The sequence below is a fragment of the Vidua macroura genome, chromosome 12 (genome assembly GCF_024509145.1).
Source record: "Vidua macroura isolate BioBank_ID:100142 chromosome 12, ASM2450914v1, whole genome shotgun sequence".
Taxonomy (NCBI): domain Eukaryota; kingdom Metazoa; phylum Chordata; class Aves; order Passeriformes; family Viduidae; genus Vidua; species Vidua macroura.
In genome coordinates, this window is record NC_071582.1 from 20,223,547 (window position 1) to 20,244,199 (window position 20,653).

Here is a 20,653-nt window from a genome sequence, read left to right on the forward strand (position 1 = left end):
CATGCCTCAGGGATGGTATTTTTGCAGTGATTTCATGATACACAACATAATCAGAAGCGAAGGAAGACTCTTGTACAGAGCTCCCTGGGAGCCTCAAACCCTTTGGATCCTGGCTGTCAAACCCAATTGTGCTGGAGCTCTCTTGCTGCACAGGAGTTGTATCACCACAATTACAAGCTTTAAATAATCCATTGTGAGCTCTGACTTTCAGTTAAGCAAAGCCTCACCACTCACAGCTGAATTCACAAGGAAAATCACCTGTTTATTTCCAGGACAGAGACAAATAGGGTCTATCTTAAGTGCACAGAGAGATTTGCCTGAAGTGTTTGTGTGCGTGTCTGTGTGCACACAAACGAGGTGCCATTTCTTGCATACATAATTAAGTGTAGTTTTATTTTAGCAGCAGCAAGATGGCAAGGTGGGTTTGTCAGCATCAGCAGGACAGTCAGGTCCCCACTTGTCTGATTCCAAATTGAAGAATGTCTGTCAAGGGCATTTTTGCCTGGGCATCAATTATCTAATTATCTCCACCTCCTCCTGAAGCCTACACAACCATAAATTGGCTCTGCCTGCTGAACAGCAATGGGCAGGAAAAGGAGGGAATCCAGTGGAGCTGAGGGGCTCAGCACTGTCCAGGTGAGGAAATGTGGCTCCAGAGCATCAGACAGCTCAGGCCAGGAGGTCTGGCTGTCCAGGCTCCCTTTACTGCAAGACAGGGAGTGAGGATTCTCCAAACAGTAATTCCAGCAGTCAGTAAACAAGGCAAGGAGCTACTTAAGGTAGCAAAGGGGATAATAGGAAAGAGTCTTAAATTCTTCCTTCTTTTCAAGGTTTGCAAAACTTATTCAAGCCTGCAATGGAAAAGTAAATTCAAAGTGCTCAAGTCTGTTTATGGCTCTGTCTCATAGTAAAGAGAACCTCAAGAATCAGATCTTTAAAAAAGCAAAAAGGGAATAAAACATCAAACTCTGACCTTTTAAGTGAGGCTCATTCCATTGTAAGTATAATTCCCTGATATTTATTTTCCTGAATATTTTCCTCATACAGAAAGAGAATGAAGAGCAAAAATGGGCTCACATGAGGAGTCTATTTTGACAATGTCAACCATGTTATAGTTCCACAGACTGACTCAGGGATATTGATTTCAGTCTATTTATACATCTGCCTCAAGTGTTTCCAACAAGGTAATTTGCCATGAGACATCAGCTGAAGCAAATTAGGTTTCATGTTGAAAGTCCCCTTGCTGTCTATAGATCTAGCAAGCAAACCCATGTCATAAAAAAGAGGGCAAGTGTTGGATTTGAGTAAATATATATCTATTTTTTAAACTTCAGGGGGTTAATATCCACACATATGAGCATCACCTGGTGGTTCCTCTGCCTAGAGGGTTTACAGGATAAAGCTGTATGTCAGGCTGTTTCAGGTGTTACCAGAACTGTTAACAGACACATGCTTTGTATCTGGCTGGACTGAGGCTTATGCTTCCAAACCTGAGGTCATTTAAGTCAAATTTTTGCAAACCAGAGAAAATCTCTGTGTTTGCACTTAAAACTACAGAGAAAAGGACAGTAGGTGTACTTGACCGAATTTTTTCCCAATGCTTTTATTGGACCAGTCCCTGCACTAGGATATTACATGATGTACATACCTGAGGGTGTTGGTAATATTGCAAGGGCATCTCTTGTTGCATTTGAGGCCATAGAAGCCTTCAGGACACATTCTTTCCTGGCAGTGGATGCCTTTGAAGCCAGGGTCACAGATGCAGGCCCCGTTGACGTGGTAGCACTTGGCCCCGTTCTGGCAGGCGCAGGTCTGCGCGCACTGGAAGCCGTAGGTGCCGATGGGACACTCCTCCTGGCACCTGCCATGGCATGGGACATGGGACCCAGTTACTACCACAATCTCAGCAGGACATTGCTTTTCCACAGGAACCTCTTTGTTCATGAATTAAATACCAACCAGAGCAATTATTGCTCATTTATTGATGTAACACACTGAACTGATGGTATCACCGGAGTGATGGGATATCTTGGGCATGCAAATTGCTGCTGAGAGAAACTGCATTCATCCATGCCCAATTATATCCTGCTAAATTTGCATTAGTTCATATTACCTTCATTCACAAAATCCATTCTTCTTTCCTGAACCTTGACAGCTGTGTTCATCAGTCGTAAGAAACTGATAGGCAATAAAATATTTTACTCTAAAACCCCTCACCTGCTTGACTTTATCACAGGAGGACTGTGCACCTCCCTTGAAAGCACATGGCCCTGTCAGTGATGAGGAGGGTTAAAAGGGAAAGCGTATTTAGCAATATTGAGCAAAATGTTCTCTAGCAACGTTTTAGTTTTACTTGCCCTCTTTGTTGACATTGCATCAGTTTTATACCAACTAGGAGAAAAGAAACCCCTTTGTGTTTTGTGTGTGTTCTGAGTAACTAGAAGCTTAAATTTGCTTTTCTTCTCCTACTCCAGGGTAGCTCAGTAGTATAAAATCTCAATAAAAATCACTTTCATGCTCCTTAGTGGAGAATCTTCTTAAAAATTGCCAACATTCTAATATTTGATGCACATGCAATTGGAACCTGCAAACACTTTACACAGATTGTTTTAAATTGCACCTTCCATGCACTGTTAAAAATATCACCCTACTTGGATATGTTCTGAGATCTGCCAAAAAGTCTGTTTCGTTGTCCTACACAACCAATTTAAGAGTTCAGATTATTTCCTACTTGGAAAAGCTCAGCTAAGGTCCTGAAGAAAGCAACTGATTGTGTGCTTGACATAATTCAGTGGTTTCAGAATTCTGCAATGAGTCAGTACCACAGTTTACATGATCCACCGTGAAATACAGATAGGCCTTTTCAGTTAATAAAAACAGAAAAAGAAGCCCAGAAAAGCCCAATTCCCTTATCACATGGATGCCAGGCATTGGAAATTGCCTATCAGCATTAATTTAAGCCTGAGCATTGATTAAAGTGTATACTGTAAACTCAGTGGATGGAGGCAATTGTTAAATGTCTTTCTGCAGGTCATTTCACAGCTGGCAGGTGAGAGTTAATATAACGATCAGTAATAAAAGATTAATGTGTGATGCAAGCCAGGCAAAACTGCAATGAACACAGGCTGTATATAAGAAGGGCATTACTTTTGCAGCTTCAGATTATCACGTTTTACTAAAAATAAATGAACACAGCAAGGGCCTGGATGGTGATTTAATTCCAGCAGGCACCGACGCAGTTGCTGGTTGCAAATCTGAGTTGAGGAGTTCATACGACCCAAAGTGAGAGGAGTTTGGGACAAAGAGGGAAAGAGTCTGGAGTGACACCAGAGAGAGAGAGAGCTCTGCTGCTCTCAGGGGGTTCAGCTGCAAAGGAAAGAGCCAGCAAAGAATGGGAACAGTGGGCTGGAACACTCCCAGCAAATGAAATGCAAGGAGGAACAATGAAGCTCCTCATGTCCTCACTGCTGCACAGGCCCTGAGTGAGCAGGAGAGCTCTGAGCTCCACGGGGTGAATTCTTAGTCAATAGTGCACTGTATCATTCTATATTTATAGAAGATGAAGCATTACCTAGCAGGGAGAAAAGCATCTGGAAATGAAATATTGACGACCCAATCCATTTACATAATTAGCCTTTTTCTACTAACAATTTAACCAACTTATTTATTTGGAGATCAAGCAGCTACCTCTAATGAATTTTATACAAAGAATACTAATAATGACTCCTCTGGAACATGAGAATAATCACAGCAGGAATTAGCTTTCGACTTAAACATCTTTTCTTTGCAACATATCAATCTAATGTGTCCATAGCACCATTAACAACCAGATACATTGTTCAATTAAATTACAAAATGAGCTGCTAAGCCCTAGTTATGTTTCTTGTTTAATTTACATTGCTTTCTGCCTATCTGGGGAGATTCGTATTATAATATCCACTGAACTTTAATATGTACCATAATTATTTGGGTTGGGATAGGATAATATGGCTGTCACCTGTAGAATTAATGGAAGCAATTTCACAAAATATTAAACAGAAGGCAACATGCTTAACAGATGAACTTAGTACATGCTCCTACATTTTCCCCCACAATATTCTTTTTTTTAAGGAATAATGCTGCAAAGTTTTTTAGGCTGTCCTCTTTGTTTTGAAACAATGATCATGTTTATGTAGCACAGACAAATATGAAAAGCCATCCAAAATGCACTAACCTGAAGATAAGAGATACAAGTACAAACACAACAACAGGAGATTAAATCTGCCCATATAGTTCTAATAAGTGTGAGATTTATGCTGTTAAGATTCAATCTTTCGATTTAAGGGCAATATGGAAAGTAAAGCTAAACCAGCATGTTCACTTTTCCTGTGAGCCACTCAATTCTGAAACACTCCATTCTCAGCTTCTAACTGTGCCTCTGCTATTATTCCTTTCCAGTTTGTAAAACACACATTTCTGTGACAGATCCAGTCATTTCAGTGAACACAAAGCATCCTGCAGTTATTAACAGTGCTGCCAATTTCCTAGAGATTTAGTGCAGTGCCACTCTTGGAAAACAGGTAGGGAACAAAAGTGTGGCAATTACACTCACACAGACCTTTATGACCATTTCAGCTCCACAGATATTTATCTAACTCTGTGTTATTATCTTCTGCACATGATGATGAACTGTAGCATTATATAGTACTTATTGACAATTTAAAGATGACAGTAGGTAAAATGTATTTATGTCTTTATTGCTGTTATTCACAGTATTTGTCATTATTAAGATTTTTTTCAATGCCTTGTAAAATGTTAAAGCAGGCAGTGTTTTGTTGTTCAGCAGATTCTCCTGCTCTTCTTTTTGCTGTGACACTGCAACAGCAGCAGATGCAGAGTGTAAAACAGACTCTGAGCTAAACTGGAGCTGCCTGGTCTGTCCCATTGTCCCTGTGGTGTGAACACAAACCCAAGGAAAGCCATTTAGGCTCTTTAAAGACCTCGTCCCTCACTGAAATCAGTGGGCCCCCAGGCAGGTGAGGCAGGTGTGTGCCCAGAACAAACCAGTACAGCCAGTACAAACCAGGGCTGAGACAGCAGCAGAACTGCAGCTGGACACAACAGGCCTGAGGTTTCCCATCCTTATGGAAGGGGGATTAAAGGCTGAGAGATCAACATGTTCTAACCTTCCAGGAACCTGTTGGAAAGGTGGGAATTTCTAGGCTAATCCAGTTTTACCCTGCTGCAGCAGAGCTTTCCTAACTGCCTGTTTACCTTTTCAATCCTGTTCTCATTCATCCTTTCACACATCTGCATTTCTGCTCTCCTTCCTCTCCTCTCAGTGTCTTTTACTTCCCTGCTCTGGGAAGGAAGGTGAGCCATTCCCAAGGGTTTTGCTTGAATGCAGGTCCAGAGTGTGACCTTTCCTTGCTTCTTTTCCACTTCTCCCAGCCTGATTCTGCCTTATTTTTTTACTGTCTCCCTTCCCAAGTTATGTCTCTCTTTGGAGTCCAAATCTCTCTCCCTTTTCTCCAAGTACAGATCTCCTGAGTCCACACTCCCTTTGCTCAAGGACCCCTGTGAGCTCCTGCCATGTCTTCCCTGAGGTGCCTCCTCTGCCCAGTCTCTCCCTGAGTTGCCCTCTCTAAGGGCAATCAGCAGTAAAATGCTCTTCCCATCTCCTTTCCTCATCCCCAACAGGGATGTGAGCTGCTGGCTGGGAGTTCCCAACAGCTCCAACACTTGATTGGATTGATCCATCTACAGCCAGGAATCCATCAGGGTGTGCAACAACCAAATGAGGAGAGAAGAGAGGCTCTGTCAGCCTCCCCCAGCATGGCCAGCACTGGGAGCAGCTCGGGATTCAAGTGTGGTCCCCACTATAAAGGCCCAGCTGCACAGCTGCCTCCTTCAGTGGAAAAGTCTCCACAAAGACAGAAAGAGAAACAGGAATTATATGGTACCACATGTCTGGAAACAGTCTCCAGATGGAGAATGGGGAAGAGAGGCACACTGATGTCTTCTCCTCTAAATTACTTGGAAACAATTAGTATTTCCTCCATATTCAACCCCATGCAAATCCTGACATAAACTCCAGAACCCCCTCCAATTATAACTGTCCATAAAATGGAAACAGGGAAGCTCCCTGTGTAATGGGAAGGAGCAGCCTTCTGACCCTCCCACAGGGCTGAGGGTTGGATGTTTGTGCTACAACGACCTGCTGATTATTCAGTGAGGGCAGAGATGAGAAATTCCAATGAGCTTTGTTGCATAAAAATATAATTGTAACATATGTCAGTATAGAGCTAATAAAAAAGGGAATATAGAGGAGAAAGTGCTTTAGAACAACATCCACTGGTGAGCTGTGCATCTCTGCAAACCCTGGTGCCACAGGCCCCATGCAAAGTGCTCCTGAGAGCTGCTTTAACTGCACTTCCCACCCTTTGTTAGCCAGGATTAGCTGCAGGCTAAGCCAGCACGTGCTGCAATCCCTCATTGACTTTGCTGTGTAGTCATTTTGCTGAATCCATGACACCTTGGTAAAACAATATTATCATCTGCTCTGATCGATTCATGGGTGAAGGCTCTCGTTTATAAATTTTGAGGATTTATCACCTTTTGCTGGTGGCTGAGATGGATCAGTGCTACAGCAGCACAGAAGAATGAAGGAGACATTAAACTGCAGCATTGCTTACTCTTGAGGATATTAATTTGTATAAAGATAGTTCATTTACATATCTTGTAAACATGTAATGCTCTCTATTAAATTTATCACTGTAAATATCTAAATTAAATTTAATCCATTAAATTTTAAAAGTTATATTAAAAACCCCTGTAAATGGAGAGCATTGCCAATAAAAAGTAATAACATTGCCACATTTATATTGCTTGAAGTGCTTCAGAAGGATGAACCTAATTGGAGCAATAGAAACATAACACCATTTTTCAGGGAGGGAGATTGTCCTAGAAGGGATATAAATATTGACAGTCTGTGGTTAAAATGAAAGGCTTTGGGGGTAGATTTTTACCTGTCTCCTATATAGCCAGCTGTACAGAGGCATTTTCCTGTCACAGGGTCACAGTGTCCTCCGTTGTGGCATGGACAGTCCTGGCTGCAGTTAATTCCAAAGGTTCCAGGAGGACAAGGCTGTGCACACACCAGCCCCTGGTAAGGTTGCAGAAAGAGCAATATTTCAGTCAACATTCATAATGCAATAAATTTCTCTGCAGCTTGGAATTTTATTGTCCTTCTTGCTAAAACTAGATGTAAGTGTAGTAGCAATATTTTATCTGCATAAGATGTGCTAAAGACAGTCTGAAAACTCTGCTACCACAGTAAATGCCTGCCTGGCCTGACTCCAGAAGGGATTTTTCTCACCACTGCACACTCATGGATAATTCTCTTCCTTGGATCTCCCCCACAAACTGCAGCTGGGCTTGCACTGCCCCTTGAAGAGCCACATGAAGATGTGGGAGAAGTTAAAGGCAACCAGAGAAGTCTACAAAATTCCTTGGGTGCTCCTGGGGTTTTTGTGAAATGGGGAATCTGAAAAGCTGCTGGCCACCTGCTGCACAGGGAAGGTTTGGGAAGGAGGGGATTGTTGGGAAGGTTGCACTGGGAGGGTGTAGCTGTGCTGGTTTTGATGGTCTGTGATGATCTCTCCTGTTCAGCCAGTCTCATTCATCCAACCCAGCTGGAGGCTGGAGATCCCTCTACTGCCCTTCACACCCTTCTCACTGCTCCCTCTGCTCAGATGGATGGATCTGCCAAAGCTTTGGGAGAGCCATGGAGGGGCAGGATGGGAATGAGGATTAGAACATCTGCAGAAAGCCCCCAGTGATGGCACAGAAGCAATGTGAGTCTCCACATCAGCACTGCAGCAGCCTTCTGGCCAGAAGAAGGAATTTTGCAGTGGAATATCTACCTAATCCCTAAATGACAGGATGCAGCATCCAGCATCCTCCCAGCTCCTTATCCCCACCCCTGGAGCCACATCTCAGTCCCTGAGCTGCCTCAACTCCACATCCTGTTTTATGGTCCCAGTCCTCTGCTTTCCTGCCTCTTTATTCCAGTCTATTCCAAATCCCTGTTGCAGCCTCCCTTTTAATCCTCTCCTCCACCCAGACCCCAATTCTCATCTTTGAGATGATTCCTCCTTCCAATCCCTGCTTAACCAGCCCTGGGAGTGAAGCAAAGCCAGACTGTTCCTGCTGTGCCCCTGGCACTGCTCACAAGTGAAGCAGCTCCCAGGTAATCCCTGCTCCAGCTGCTCAGCCCCAAGGCAGGGAATGCTCACCCTTGTGTGGGATCATGTCTTTGGAGAATTCACCTGCCAGTCTCAGGTGGTTCCCCCCCAGGTATCCCATAGTATCCCTGCCAAGTATCAAGGCCTTACAAGGATTTCCCCAGACTTTCTTAGAAGTTGTATGAATGTTTTCCTCCCTGTGAGCAAATATAAAGCCTGAGGCTGGCATCCAACTGAGGAACTTCAGCCAAAACAAGTCTGGCAGTGCTGGGATCTGAAGTTGTGGTCCTATAATGGAAAATGTTTGGCATCTGCAGCAAGTGGTGCTGCTGCCAGTGCCACCACAGTGCCCAGCGTGAGACAGAAACAGTGTCTGGCCACAGGATTATTTGGGTTTAATTTCTCTGTTTCCCTAACCAAGCCCTGGGGCCTCTGGGTTTTGAACAAAGCATGTATCAGACACAGCTTATTCAAAATATAAGCCAGGAATATAATGGCTGCTTTCACTCCTCGGGGCTTGGGAAGTTTAGCTGTATCAACAGCCCCAAAGTGAAGAGGCTGCTCTTCAATGTCACCATAAAACAGATACTTTGAGCCTTTCCCGACCAGGGCTGTAAAACAGACAGGTTGGCCTCTGTTCAAGAACTTTCAGATTACAGTGTTAAAAACTGGTGTCTCTGGACTTGAGTAATACACAACACTATATATCTGAAAACCTAAGTGTCCATTTATCTTGATAATAAATACTTTCTCCCTTCATGTCTCAAAAGGAACAGGATTTCTATCAACAAATGATGAGAAAGCAATACTCTGGGATGCATCCCCCTGGAGCCAAGAGAATCTTTAGCTATACTTTTTGCATTAATATGTACTAAGGGAATTCAAAACATCCCTCTCTAGAGGATCAAATGTCAGACCAACATTTCCTGCTGCTTATACATCTAATCAGCAAAGTTCACCCCATCAGCACCTTTTTTAAGGCCCTGATCTCATCAGCTTCTGCTCTTGACATTGTTTTCTGTATTTTGTAGGACAGAAAAGATTTTTTTTCTCCTCCATTTTCTCAGACACCCCCATGTTTAAAATCCACAACAGAAAGAAAAATAGACAAAAATACAAATGATGCTTCACAATGCCCAGGATCAATAGCAGAGAAGTGATGAGCAGAAAGTGCTGTATTACCACAGCACCACCATGCCTTGGGAAGGGGGTCTGGGGCCAAACAGGGGGTGTTGCCAGTGACAAATGTTCTGTCATGTCAGGAAATATTGCTGCTTTCCTGAGCACAGAGATCTAGTCCTTCGAAAGGGCTTCTGAGAAGCATTGTAAATGCTAAATTATCTTCTCTCCCCACTTCCTGAGAGTGCTTGGAGAATTTAATATTGCAAGTGAGAAAGATGTATAGAATTAAACCTGTAAATTGTTAATGAGGCCCTAAAGCAGCCACCCACCAAACTCCACAGCCACAAAGACACAGAAGTGGAAAAAGCCCAACATTGTGGGATGCTGGAAACCACGTTCTGTTGACTCTTCAACAAGAGAGGCTGTTGGCCACCATCCTCCTGGTGAAAAACCCATGGGGCAGTAAAATCCCACAGGACACTGTCCATGGAACTTGTGCTGCTGAGAGATTCAGCACTGGTGGGAGGAAAAAAATTACAAGTCATAAAAGAACCAGGCTTTGAAGATGGCAGATCCAAGGAGGAACCTCAGAACCCCAGAACTTCCTCCTTTTAAAGTCAATGCCTTCCCTTCCCCATCCCACCAAACCCCAAGGGAGCTGAGCTCCTGTTAATAAGCCAACCTAGGAAAGGATAAAAGTTGCAGCTCATCCAGCAGCAATAAAGTCCAAGTGGATTTGCACTCGTGTAAATCTAGGGAGAATTCTCTCCTTCCAAAATGATGGTACATTCAATATATATGTGCAGTCTCAAGCCTCAAAATCAGCAAGTAAAATTCCTGGTGTCACAGAAATCCGTGGTGTGAAATAAAATGAATGCTGTCTAGCAATCCCATCTCGCCTGCTCCTTTACAGCCCCCTCATGTCTCACTTCCCAAATCATTCCAACCACCAAGAGTTAAAAATATAGCGTGAAAACACACTTGTTATCCCTGTCTGTACACTGAATTACCAGCTTTTCATTAAAACCCTGGAGAGACCCTTTATACTTAAAATCTCAACATTTACAAGCTGAGTGCTTTTACTTATAATTTCAGTTTCTTTCTGCAGAATACTTGATCTTTCTCTTCAATTTTCAGTTATGCTTGTTTCAAACATCAATTGTTAACTCTAGAGTTCCTCCAGGGACTGTGCAGCCAACAACACAGTTTTCAGAAAAGTCTCTCTGGGCTCCTAAAAATGCATAAAAGAACTCCAGGCTGTAAGGAATTGGGCAGGACTGGGCTAGAATACAGCCACAGCTGCTGTGCAGTGCTCTGGTTCTTCTTAGGGTCTGTGCTGCATCCTAAAAGACATCTAAAAATGTCTGTTCTATTCTGATATTCTTATTTGTTTAGTGATGTTTTAACTTTGAAAAACAGGAGAAAACTCCTGATAAAATACAAGTAAGGAAGAATACAGAAAAACAACTCAGATCCTGAGAAATCTTGGCATGCAGGAGGAGAGATGAAAAAAAGTAATATTTTTATGTGAATCACTTTATTGATCACTTCTTAGGGGTTAGTGCCAGAATGGACTGATAGGCCCTCAAAAAGATGTGAATTGCTTTCCTAATGCTCCAGCACTCAAGGAAAGAACCTTTTCTTTGCCACCACTGATTGCCAGGTGAGGGCAAGGGGCCATATTCATACTTCTGACAAGTTTTGCCTTTGTCATTTGAAATGGAATAACCTCATCACCACCCTTGCCATGATGGGTGGTGTTAGAGAGATTCCAGCTCTCCAGTTGGAGATATCTTCCACCAAAAATGAAGAATAGCAATGTTCTCCCACAGAACATTGTTGTTGATGTACAGCAGCATCTCAGAGCCGGTACTTCTTAACTCAAAGCAGTTGATATATAAATGGAAAGGAACATCAACCTCTCTCAGCTTTTGTATGTTTGAACAGGTAGAGGGTCCCCATAAAAATTCACAGTTGTGTGATGATCTGCAGGGCCTTCCATGTAAAAATAAAAAGTTCAGAGTACTTGCATGCTTTAAAATCCAGCAACTTTGCCAAGAGACTAATTGTCAGATACAGGAAAAATGCCAAGAAGTTTAGTACAGCTAAATGGGATGAAGGCCTGTGAGACTTGGCACACCCCAAGAGAGTTCATTATTACATTATTGATAAAGTTGAGGACTTTGAAAATGCTTGGCACTGCTTTCCTGACACAAAGGATTAAAGGTTAGGGCAGCTGTCTCTCTGACACAAGCAAATCTCTGGCAATCAATGCCAGTAGTGCCTGGCCAAGGACACGACACTGAACTGTGCCCTGGGCTCAGCTCTGCTGCCTGCCTGAGCCTCGGATTCCCCCAGGCTTCCCCTCTCCCTGAAGGGGAACAGGGCACTTTGTGCCTCTGACAGTGCTGAGCTGGGCTTTGAGCTTTCTGTCCTGTGTGAGGGCACTGTGTAAGGCTGCAGGGAGTATTCCAAGGAGCTGGAACTCACAGACAACTCTCTTGTCTCGTGGCATGCTGTTGTTTTTAAACTCTGTGATGGCACCTACCAGTCAGAGAATCACAGAACCACTGAGGCTGGAAAAGCCCTCCAAGACAATCAAATCCAACCATTCCCGCTGCACTGCCAAGCCCACCACTAACCCCTGTCCCCAGGTGCCACACCCACATATTTCTGGAACACTTCCAGGGAAGGTGGCAAGGTCCCAAAGTGATGGCCTGTCTGTACAGGTGCTGTGCACACCCAGCAAATGTGGTTCCAGTTTGGGAATTGTTAGAGCCTGGTTGACACACATCAGCTGAGACACTGACTGTGAAAAATGCGTATTTTATGATTGGCTTTTTGCAAATATTAAAATGAGTATTATATGTGTAATGTTAGAAAGTTATGCTGTATTAATTCTCTTAAGTAGTGTGTTAAATATAGTTTTAGGTTATAACACAATGTTAAAATAGAAACTATACTATGTAAGATACTTTTTAACTAGCTCAAGAAAGAGATGAGATAATCAAGAAACTCTTTGCACAGAGATAACAGCGACAGAGCACACAAAGAGTTACAGCCTCCTTATCAGAAAAGACAAACATTCTTCCACCTTCTCTCTTTCTTTATGGAACCACCAGGATTAAGAGGAAGCAGTTGACAAAAACCAGAGAAATTCTTAATTTGCAAGGCATTTATGCATCATGTATGAGATATATGAATATGCAACAGGCTGTTGCTTTTAAGGGTTATTCCTTTGTTCACAAGGCATGCTTTTGGCAGCTCAGTGCCCAAAAACACCCGGATGTCCATAATTCTTTGCTTTTTATTGTCTCGTATTGTCCTAATCCTAATTGTCCAAATTTTTATCACTCTAATTTTATTACTATTTTTTATAACTATTTTATCACTAATAAACTTTTAAGATTTTGAAAAAACAAGTGATTGGCGTTTTTCACAGTGACCCATGAGCAGCCAGTTCCAGTTCCTGAGTGAGGAGCAGCAGCACCCACCATCCATCCAGCAGGACAGGAGCACTCCCCGGTGATGTGGTGACAAACGCCGCCGTTCTGGCAGGGGCAGCGCAGCTCGCACTGCGCCCCGTGGCTGCCGGGGGGACACAGCTCCTCGCAGCTTTGGGGAGAGAGAACAACAGGAAACAGAGACATCAGCTTAGAGAACTTCCAGGGAACAGCCAATGAGGAAAACACACAGCACAGGCCGTCATGGGAGTCATCATGCAAATGATGAGACCTCAGTAAGGCTCAGCTGGCACTGCAATTAGCTGAGATTCCTTTTATTTCTGCTGGGGTTGTTTATGTGGCCTGGATCCAGCCCTGTAAGGCTGATGCATGTGTGTAACCTTTCTGCATGTACCAAATCCCACCCATCTCAACAGGACAACCCATAACCATTAAAATAGCCCAGGAAAATACGAGTTGCAGGATGAAGCCTTCAATGTGAATTATATGACATGGCAATAAAAGAAGCTGCAAACAGAATAAAGGGTGGGATTAAAACGCTTGAAATTCCTCCAGTCACTACTGAATGTTAACATTTGCAGTGTATATTGGACTGGCAAGGACTCAACATCATTTAAAGGCTATTTAAACTCATTGAGTCTCTCTCAGTACTCGTGGGGGGCAATGTGGGGGTAATCCCTGCAAAACCCAGTGTGTCCTACAGCTGCACATCAGAGCTTTCAGCATTGAGGTTCTGAAATTACAGGATGTTGTCCCCCTAACTGACTGTCCTCTGATGAGGATGTTCCTACAGCATCAGGGGCTGGCCCTGCTGAGAACTGACACGCTGATGTCAAGGGGAGCACTCCCAAGAGTAAGTGGAGTGGTTAGGAGTGAGTGCTTCCATGACTGAGGTCACAAGTCTGGGAGGAAATCAGGTACTAAATAAAATATTCACAAGACCTATCACTTATTTATGAGGGTTAACTCTGTCCTTATTTTTTACCTTCCACCTCATGCAGGTCAACAAATAATAATAGACTGCAAAACTATTAACTCACCTACAATAGATCTCCAACCAAATTCAGCGACTAAATTCTCTTTTCCTCTTAAATAATTCTGAAAAACATAATTACTTCTGAAACTGCTGAAAGATCTCTAATGAGAACTGATGTTACACTGTGGGCAATTTTAAACAAGAAACTATTGCTTGCTGTCCTAAAATTAATATGCAGATTTTGTGAATCCTACTGGTAAACTTTCCATGTGGTGGATGGGGATTTAGCTACATGATTCTCGTTAAAGTTAATAGGAGTCACACCGCTAAATCCCTGCTCTCTGTGCTTAAAATTTACCCCCTAGATACTAAGCTGATATAGTTAACAGCAATGCTTTCTCAGTTAGATTGAAAGTCAAATAAATTGGGGATGGAAAAGTCCCATTTGATGCTGCACTAGACTGCTAATGAGGAGAGAGTCCAACTGCTTATCAAAACTCCACTGTAATTTGGATTGTGTTCACATTCTGAAATTAGGAACAGGTAGAGTTGTTGCGCAAGTTGGAACATATAAATTATTTTAAAGCTTATTTTAGCACTATATTTTATTTTAATAGCATAGAATCATAGAACTCCAGAATGGTTTGGGTTGGAAGAGACATTGAAAGCAGATACAACTCCCTGCCAGGGCATGGACACCTTCCACCATCCCAGGGTGCTCTGAACCCCATCCAACCTGGCCTTGGACACCTCCAGGGTTCCAGGGGCAGCCACAGCTTCTCTAGGCACCTGTGCCAGGGCCTCCCCACCCTCGCAGGGAAGAATTCCTTTCCAATATCCCATTTATCCCTGATTAAAGCCATGTCCCTTTGTTCTTGCACACTCTTGTCCTAAGTTCCCCTCCAGCTCTCTTGAAGGCTCCTTTCAGGGACACAGGTATATCCAGCAGCAAGAACAGAGGTTCCCTTTGTTCATTCTCTCTGAAATCCCGTTCCCTCATTTCTCCAGAGGCCAGTCTATAACGGGGTGTAAATTCAGCCAGTTACTCGTCGCGTTGAACGCGGCGGACCCAAAGCAGTTCAAGGGAGTCGCAGCGCGCTCCTGCTGCACTTACAACACGCCGGTGTATCCGGGCGCGCAGTGGCACTCGCCGGTCTGGTGGTCGCAGGTGGCGCCGTGGTGGCACTGGCACTGGAAGTGGCAGCCCTTGCCGTAGGTGCCCGGCTCGCAGAGCTCCTCGCAGCGCCAGCCGCGGAAGCCGTCGGCGCACACGCAGGCGCCCGTGATGGGGTTGCAGAGCGCTTCGTTCTGGCACTGGCAGCGGTTGCTGCAGTGGGGCCCCCAGTGCTCGCTGTCACAGCCTGCGAACGCACACGGAGTTACCCACGGGGGCACACGGGGCTGCCTCACCCCACAGCCCCGTGTGCACCTCGGCCAGAGCCTTCCAAAGGAACCCCTGCTCCCAAACTGCCCTCCCGACCCGGCTTTAACATCCGCCCGCCCCCCACCCCAGCTTCAGCATCTTCCCCCCACACCCAGCTTCAGCATCTTCCCCCCAGACCCAGGTTCAGCATCTGCTGCCCCGACCCAGCTTCAGCATCTTCTCCCCAGACCCAGCTTCAGCATCTTCTCCCCAGACCCAGGTTCAGCATCTTCCTCCCACACCCAGCTTCAGCATCTTCCCCCCACACCCAGCTTCAGCATCTTCCCCCCAGACCCAGCTTCAGCATCTTCTCCCCACACCCAGGTTCAGCATCTTCCTCCCAGACCCAGCTTCAGCATCTTCCCCCCAGACCCAGGTTCAGCATCTTCCCCCCAGACCCAGCTTCAGCATCTTCCCCCCAGACCCAGGTTCAGCATCTTCCCCCCAGACCCAGCTTCAGCACCTTTCTCCCCAGACCCAGCTTTAGGGTGCAAGGACACAATGGCACTACTGTTATACCTAAAGTTGAGGACTTGTTTAACACCTTACTGGATCAGGCCTGAAATCTTTTAATATCCTGTTTCTTAGTGCTTTTAGATTGCTGGAAGGAATGAATTTATAGTGGAATTAGATGCAGAGGGTCACATCCTGCCTGCAGTGCACTTAATGGCAGGTGGTGTTGCCAAGCAAATCCTGTTGATTTAATAATGCCATCAAATATTGTTTCTTTGTTATGCTCCCATAAGATAACATACAAGATAATCTAAAGAAAGCTCTCTCCTTGGTGTTGTTTGTTTTCTGATTTATTAATTTATTTATTTACTTTTGTTGTCCGGACTAAGTAGATGGGAGGAAAGAAAATAGCACTGGAGACTGGATGTCCTGAGGCTGCCCAGGCTCAGGGATGAAGGTATGGAGTGAATATATCAGGTAATTCCTGTGCTAATAACAGCAACACAGGAGGACCCCAAACCCTCTGGCCACTGACACGGAGAGGAGGTTCCCTATGGAATGCATTAAGGCACAGGGAGAACCCTCATGTGACAATCCTGCCTGATCCCTTCTCTTTTGAAGAGCTTGTGGAGGATGGGAGAGGGAAGTCAGCCCTACAGGAACAGTTTCTCCTGATTTGCTATCGAAACAGCACCTGTACAACACCTCTTTGAGCTGCATGCACTGAACAGAGCTCAAGCAATCACCTGAGGTCAAGGTTTCCTCAGCAAAAAGTCTGCAGGAAAACAGGGATTTCTTCAGCAGCCCTCCCCTCTACTTAGCAGCCTTTCACCATAGCTGTGGCAAGGATGAAGAAAATCCTCATCCTATTCAGAAGAGGCTGCTGGGAAGGGCACAGTTACTGATGGCTTTCCAGGCACAGCTGGCTGTGCTCAGAGCTGGTTTCCATTTCACCACCAACCCTCCTGCGAGTGGTGTAAATCCCACTGCCAGGCAGGAGAGGTGAGTGGAATCCCAGCAACAGGGCTGTCTTCACAATCTCTTCTATTTGCAAACATGGAAACTAATCCCAGGTGACACATGCTGCTTCTCAGCCCTGGATCTGTTTCCAGGATTAGCGAGGTAAATGTAAAGCTCACTTAAGCCTGTGCTTTTGTCCTAGAAATTTCATAGCCCTCTCCTTCTACAGTACTTGGCTATAAACCCCCACTGAAAAACTGCTTCTATCCATTAATTTTGGCAATATTTTTATTTATTAGCCTTCATTTTGAGAAGGAGGATACTCATTGGTCAGAGTGATGATATCCAGCAGAAAAAGAAGACAGCTCTTAGTTAATTTGCACTGCTGATTACCAGTTTACAAATTTGTGTTTCTTGAGCAAGTGTTAAAAGCTGAAATAAAACCCCAGAAGACAATTCCAAGGTCTCCAAAAGATCTGCAGGGTGTTAGAGGATGCAGGTGCAGAGGTTTCATGTCCTGAGCAGAGCACACCACGTCCCCCTGTGCACGATCCCACTCGTGCCTCACCCCAGATCATTTATTGCTTTGCCTCCTGTCCCCCATAGCTGTAAACAGGGATGATAGTTCCTCTCTAACACCACTGGGAGCCAAGCAAACAAAATCTTACTCTTTATAAGACTTAAATTATTACTGAGAATCTGTGGGAAGAGATGATCTATCTTTATTTCACATAGACACTTGCTAAGGCTGTGTGAGCCTTCTGGGGCAGGGAGCAAAGCTGCTGGAGCTGCTGGAGTTCCCCAGCAATTTCCATTCCAGAAACCCTGATTTGTTTTCTGCACAACTTGAACATCAAGGGATGCAGTTCTGCACCTCCATAAAGAGCACAAACCTGAACCACACAAGCACAGCTGATGTCCCTCAGCACAGGAAAGTGGAGTTCAGGGATCAAACTGCGCCCTGTGTGCGCTGGGGATTGATTCCTGCCTTCCCACACCTCACATCAGAGCCCCAGCTGCACACTGTGGCTTCTTCTGAGCTGATACAGCTCCAGTTGCAATTATTTTCCCTAATATAAATAAATAACACTCATTACAAGATATGATTCTATCCTTGCTCTTTCATGTCTCAGGTGGGTGCTCCAAGCATCCGATTTGTCTGCTGGGTTTGTGTTTTTCACTTTGAAAGGAAGTGAAGGAAAAAGAAAACCATTTGTAGGAAGGGAAAACCATTTCCCATCATTAGTTCAAGCATCTTGTTTCAACCATACAATGCCTGCCCCAAACACAGCTCCTTTTCTGTAAGTCCATCCTGCTTGAACACTTATTTACAATCAGTATTTGGTCACATGTTTGCTTCCTCCCTGTAGCAAATTTCACCCCACAGTCTCACCAAAGGGAATTGAGTGAAATTTGTTAGCAGTGTGTCAGTGTAAAATTTGGATAATGAAATTTTATCCTCACCTGATTTTTTACACTGCAGTAACCTCACATGAAAATCAGATCTTTGTTGCTCAAAGTTTATCAGTTCCTGTTGCTTTTCTTTCCCCTTTCCTCTAAGTCCCATTTTGCAGTGACTCCAATGACTGTGGAGTCATTTCACTGGAACATGATGTGATACTTGTCTAATGATATAATGATAACTCTCAGATCTGCACTGTGGGCACTTCTGCACCTTTAGCAAGGTAGATACAGGGATGATAAGCTAAAATCCAAGTACTTATTCATACAATTAACTGCATTGAGCTCAGCAGGCTCGCTCAGGTGTGAGACTACTTGAGTGTGTAACTGGCTACAGGACTGGGATCCAGTAGCTCCTGGTAGAGAATTATAAAACAGAAGAAACAAACGACTTCAGCAACCAAAAGGTATTTTTTCTCTATACATCAGTGTGGCACATCCTGGCTGGTGTGTGACAGTGACTCCAGGTTCTGGGACAGAGACAGAGAGCAGAGCAGGCACAAAGCCACGGGATCCTGCTGCACTTTGGGATCATCAGCAAGTCCTCCCATGGACAAGGAGAGACCATCTGAAACCCCAGCCCCAGCCTAGCAGAGTCTGATCCTGCTCTTGTTGATTGCCTCAGTGAGTTACTGTAATAGAGATAAATAATAACAGCAACAACGTGTGAACAGAGAGCTGATTAAAGCTCACACGAGCGCTCTGCTGTAAATGCAGATGCCATTAAAAATGTCAAAATGATACAGAGACTTTAACCAGACCATCAATAAGGAAAGCAACCTGAGAGAGGTGGTGTCAGGGAGGTACAAATGCTCCCCTTAGCTGCATGTGGGGATGTCAATACCGTGAGGGATGAGGCTGAAAAACCTCTGTTCTCCAGGGAGATGCTACATTGAAGGGAACTGCCATATTTCAGGTACATGCCCACATTCCCTGGCAAACTTGCTAACTTCCTCACTTTTTCACCTTCAGAAATATGGCTGGAGATGAGCAGTCACCAGTAAAAATGAATGTGGCTCTGTGAGGGATGAGGCTGGGTGCCCAAGCACAATCACACTGGTGTGCACAGGGTGCTGTGACAGGGGAGTGGTTCTCTCCTCAGAGGAGACTGCTCAGAGCAGCACCAAGGGTTTTCCTCCTATTGTCATTCCCACTCTCACACTGAAACCTCAATTCCTTCCTGAAATGAGGGCTAATTCCTGCAGGCTCTGCAAGTAGAATCATCAAATCCTAGAATCCTTAAGGTTGGGAAAGACCTCCAAGGTCACCAAGTCCAACTTTCAACTGAACACCCCTGTGCCTACCAAACCATACAATGAAGTGCTACTTCTGCTTGTTTTTGAATCCTTCCAGGGGTGGTGACTCCACCACTTCCCTGGGGAAAGCACTGGAAACTGTTCCAGTGCTTAACCACTCCTGCAGGGAAGAATTGTTTCTGCTGTGGTGCATGGCACCCTGCAGGCAAAAACACCTCGAGGGCACAGGAGAAGTGCTGCTGAGCTTCCCAAAGGTTGGTTATCCCTGTGGGGATGATGAGGAAATTCCTGTGTCCTGGGGCAGCAGAGACACCCAGTACCCCATGCAGCAGCACAAGTCAGACACAATGAAGCAAACACAGGAGTTTGAAAAGGTAACAGATGAACAAAAGGTCTCCCAAGGAAGGGGTGACATTTATGGAGTGACTTATCCCAACGAGAGAGAGTCAAGAGGGCTATTCCAGAGCTTTTCCATCACTGCACACACACTATTCATATGAAAACAGCATCTCTTATCACAGCAGCAGCACAACCTGTGGTCTCAAGGTCTGAGTTTATTCTGCTCTCATCAGCATCAGCCTCCCTGTGGCTCTTTTATAGCCAGGGACCAGTTCTGTATTGCAGGTCTGCAAAGTCAGCGGGATGCTCACAAACATCCTGCACAAGGCACAGCTGAAAAAACCCCAGTGGCTGATTTCCTTGGCCCAAGGACTCAGGACCATATTGGGCTCACGGGGAACTTCAATTAATCCACACTTTAAAGAAGCTTTCTACAAATTTGCTAAAGCACAGAACGTGCTCATATTCAATAATCAATATTCTGGAATATTTCCAAAATCAGTTTGTAATGTTTAAATGAGATACTAGCCCTTAAAAATGCAAACAGGAAATGAAATTAACTTATTAAATCTAGGAGGACATGGTTTAAGAGAGATTATTTTAGAATTTACTTTGAAATTAGGACTAGATTCTCCTCTTAATGTAACTGTACTGTTGTAAAATTATTCTATGCATAGAAATTGAGGTGAAATGTGGATTTAGCTCTGGGTGGGTTTTTTTTTTGTTTTTTTTTTTTTGTCTAATTCAGTTTTGGAATCAGATGGTTGACCCAGCTAATGCAAAGCAGGCAAAGAAACACCAAAAGGTAAAACATATACCTAAATATAATGAAGGAAAGTTTAAAATAATCAATTAGGTTTTTATTCCCTCCACTTTATTCAGTAGGAGAATTACAGCCCTGTGTGTCCGCTCCCTGCACAAACGTGACTCCTTCTGGGACAGTTCAACACCTTGGCAAACAGAAGCCAAGCAAT

At 44.3% G+C, this 20,653-nt stretch overlaps 1 protein-coding gene across 20 annotated transcripts in view; it reads right to left on the bottom strand.

The window, feature by feature from the left end:
• The window catches only part of MEGF11 (multiple EGF like domains 11), a 271,786-nt gene that overhangs the window by 80,012 nt on the left and 171,121 nt on the right, over positions 1 to 20,653 (bottom strand). For all 20 annotated transcript variants that reach the window (XM_053988365.1, XM_053988361.1, XM_053988362.1 and 17 more), the window contains 4 exons: positions 14,902 to 15,148; positions 12,842 to 12,962; positions 7,008 to 7,144; positions 1,649 to 1,861 (listed from right to left, as the gene is read on the bottom strand). In XM_053988365.1, coding sequence (XP_053844340.1) covers positions 1,649 to 1,861; positions 7,008 to 7,144; positions 12,842 to 12,962; positions 14,902 to 15,148 — 718 coding nt within the window. The remainder of the gene's footprint in view (positions 1 to 1,648; positions 1,862 to 7,007; positions 7,145 to 12,841; positions 12,963 to 14,901; positions 15,149 to 20,653) is intronic.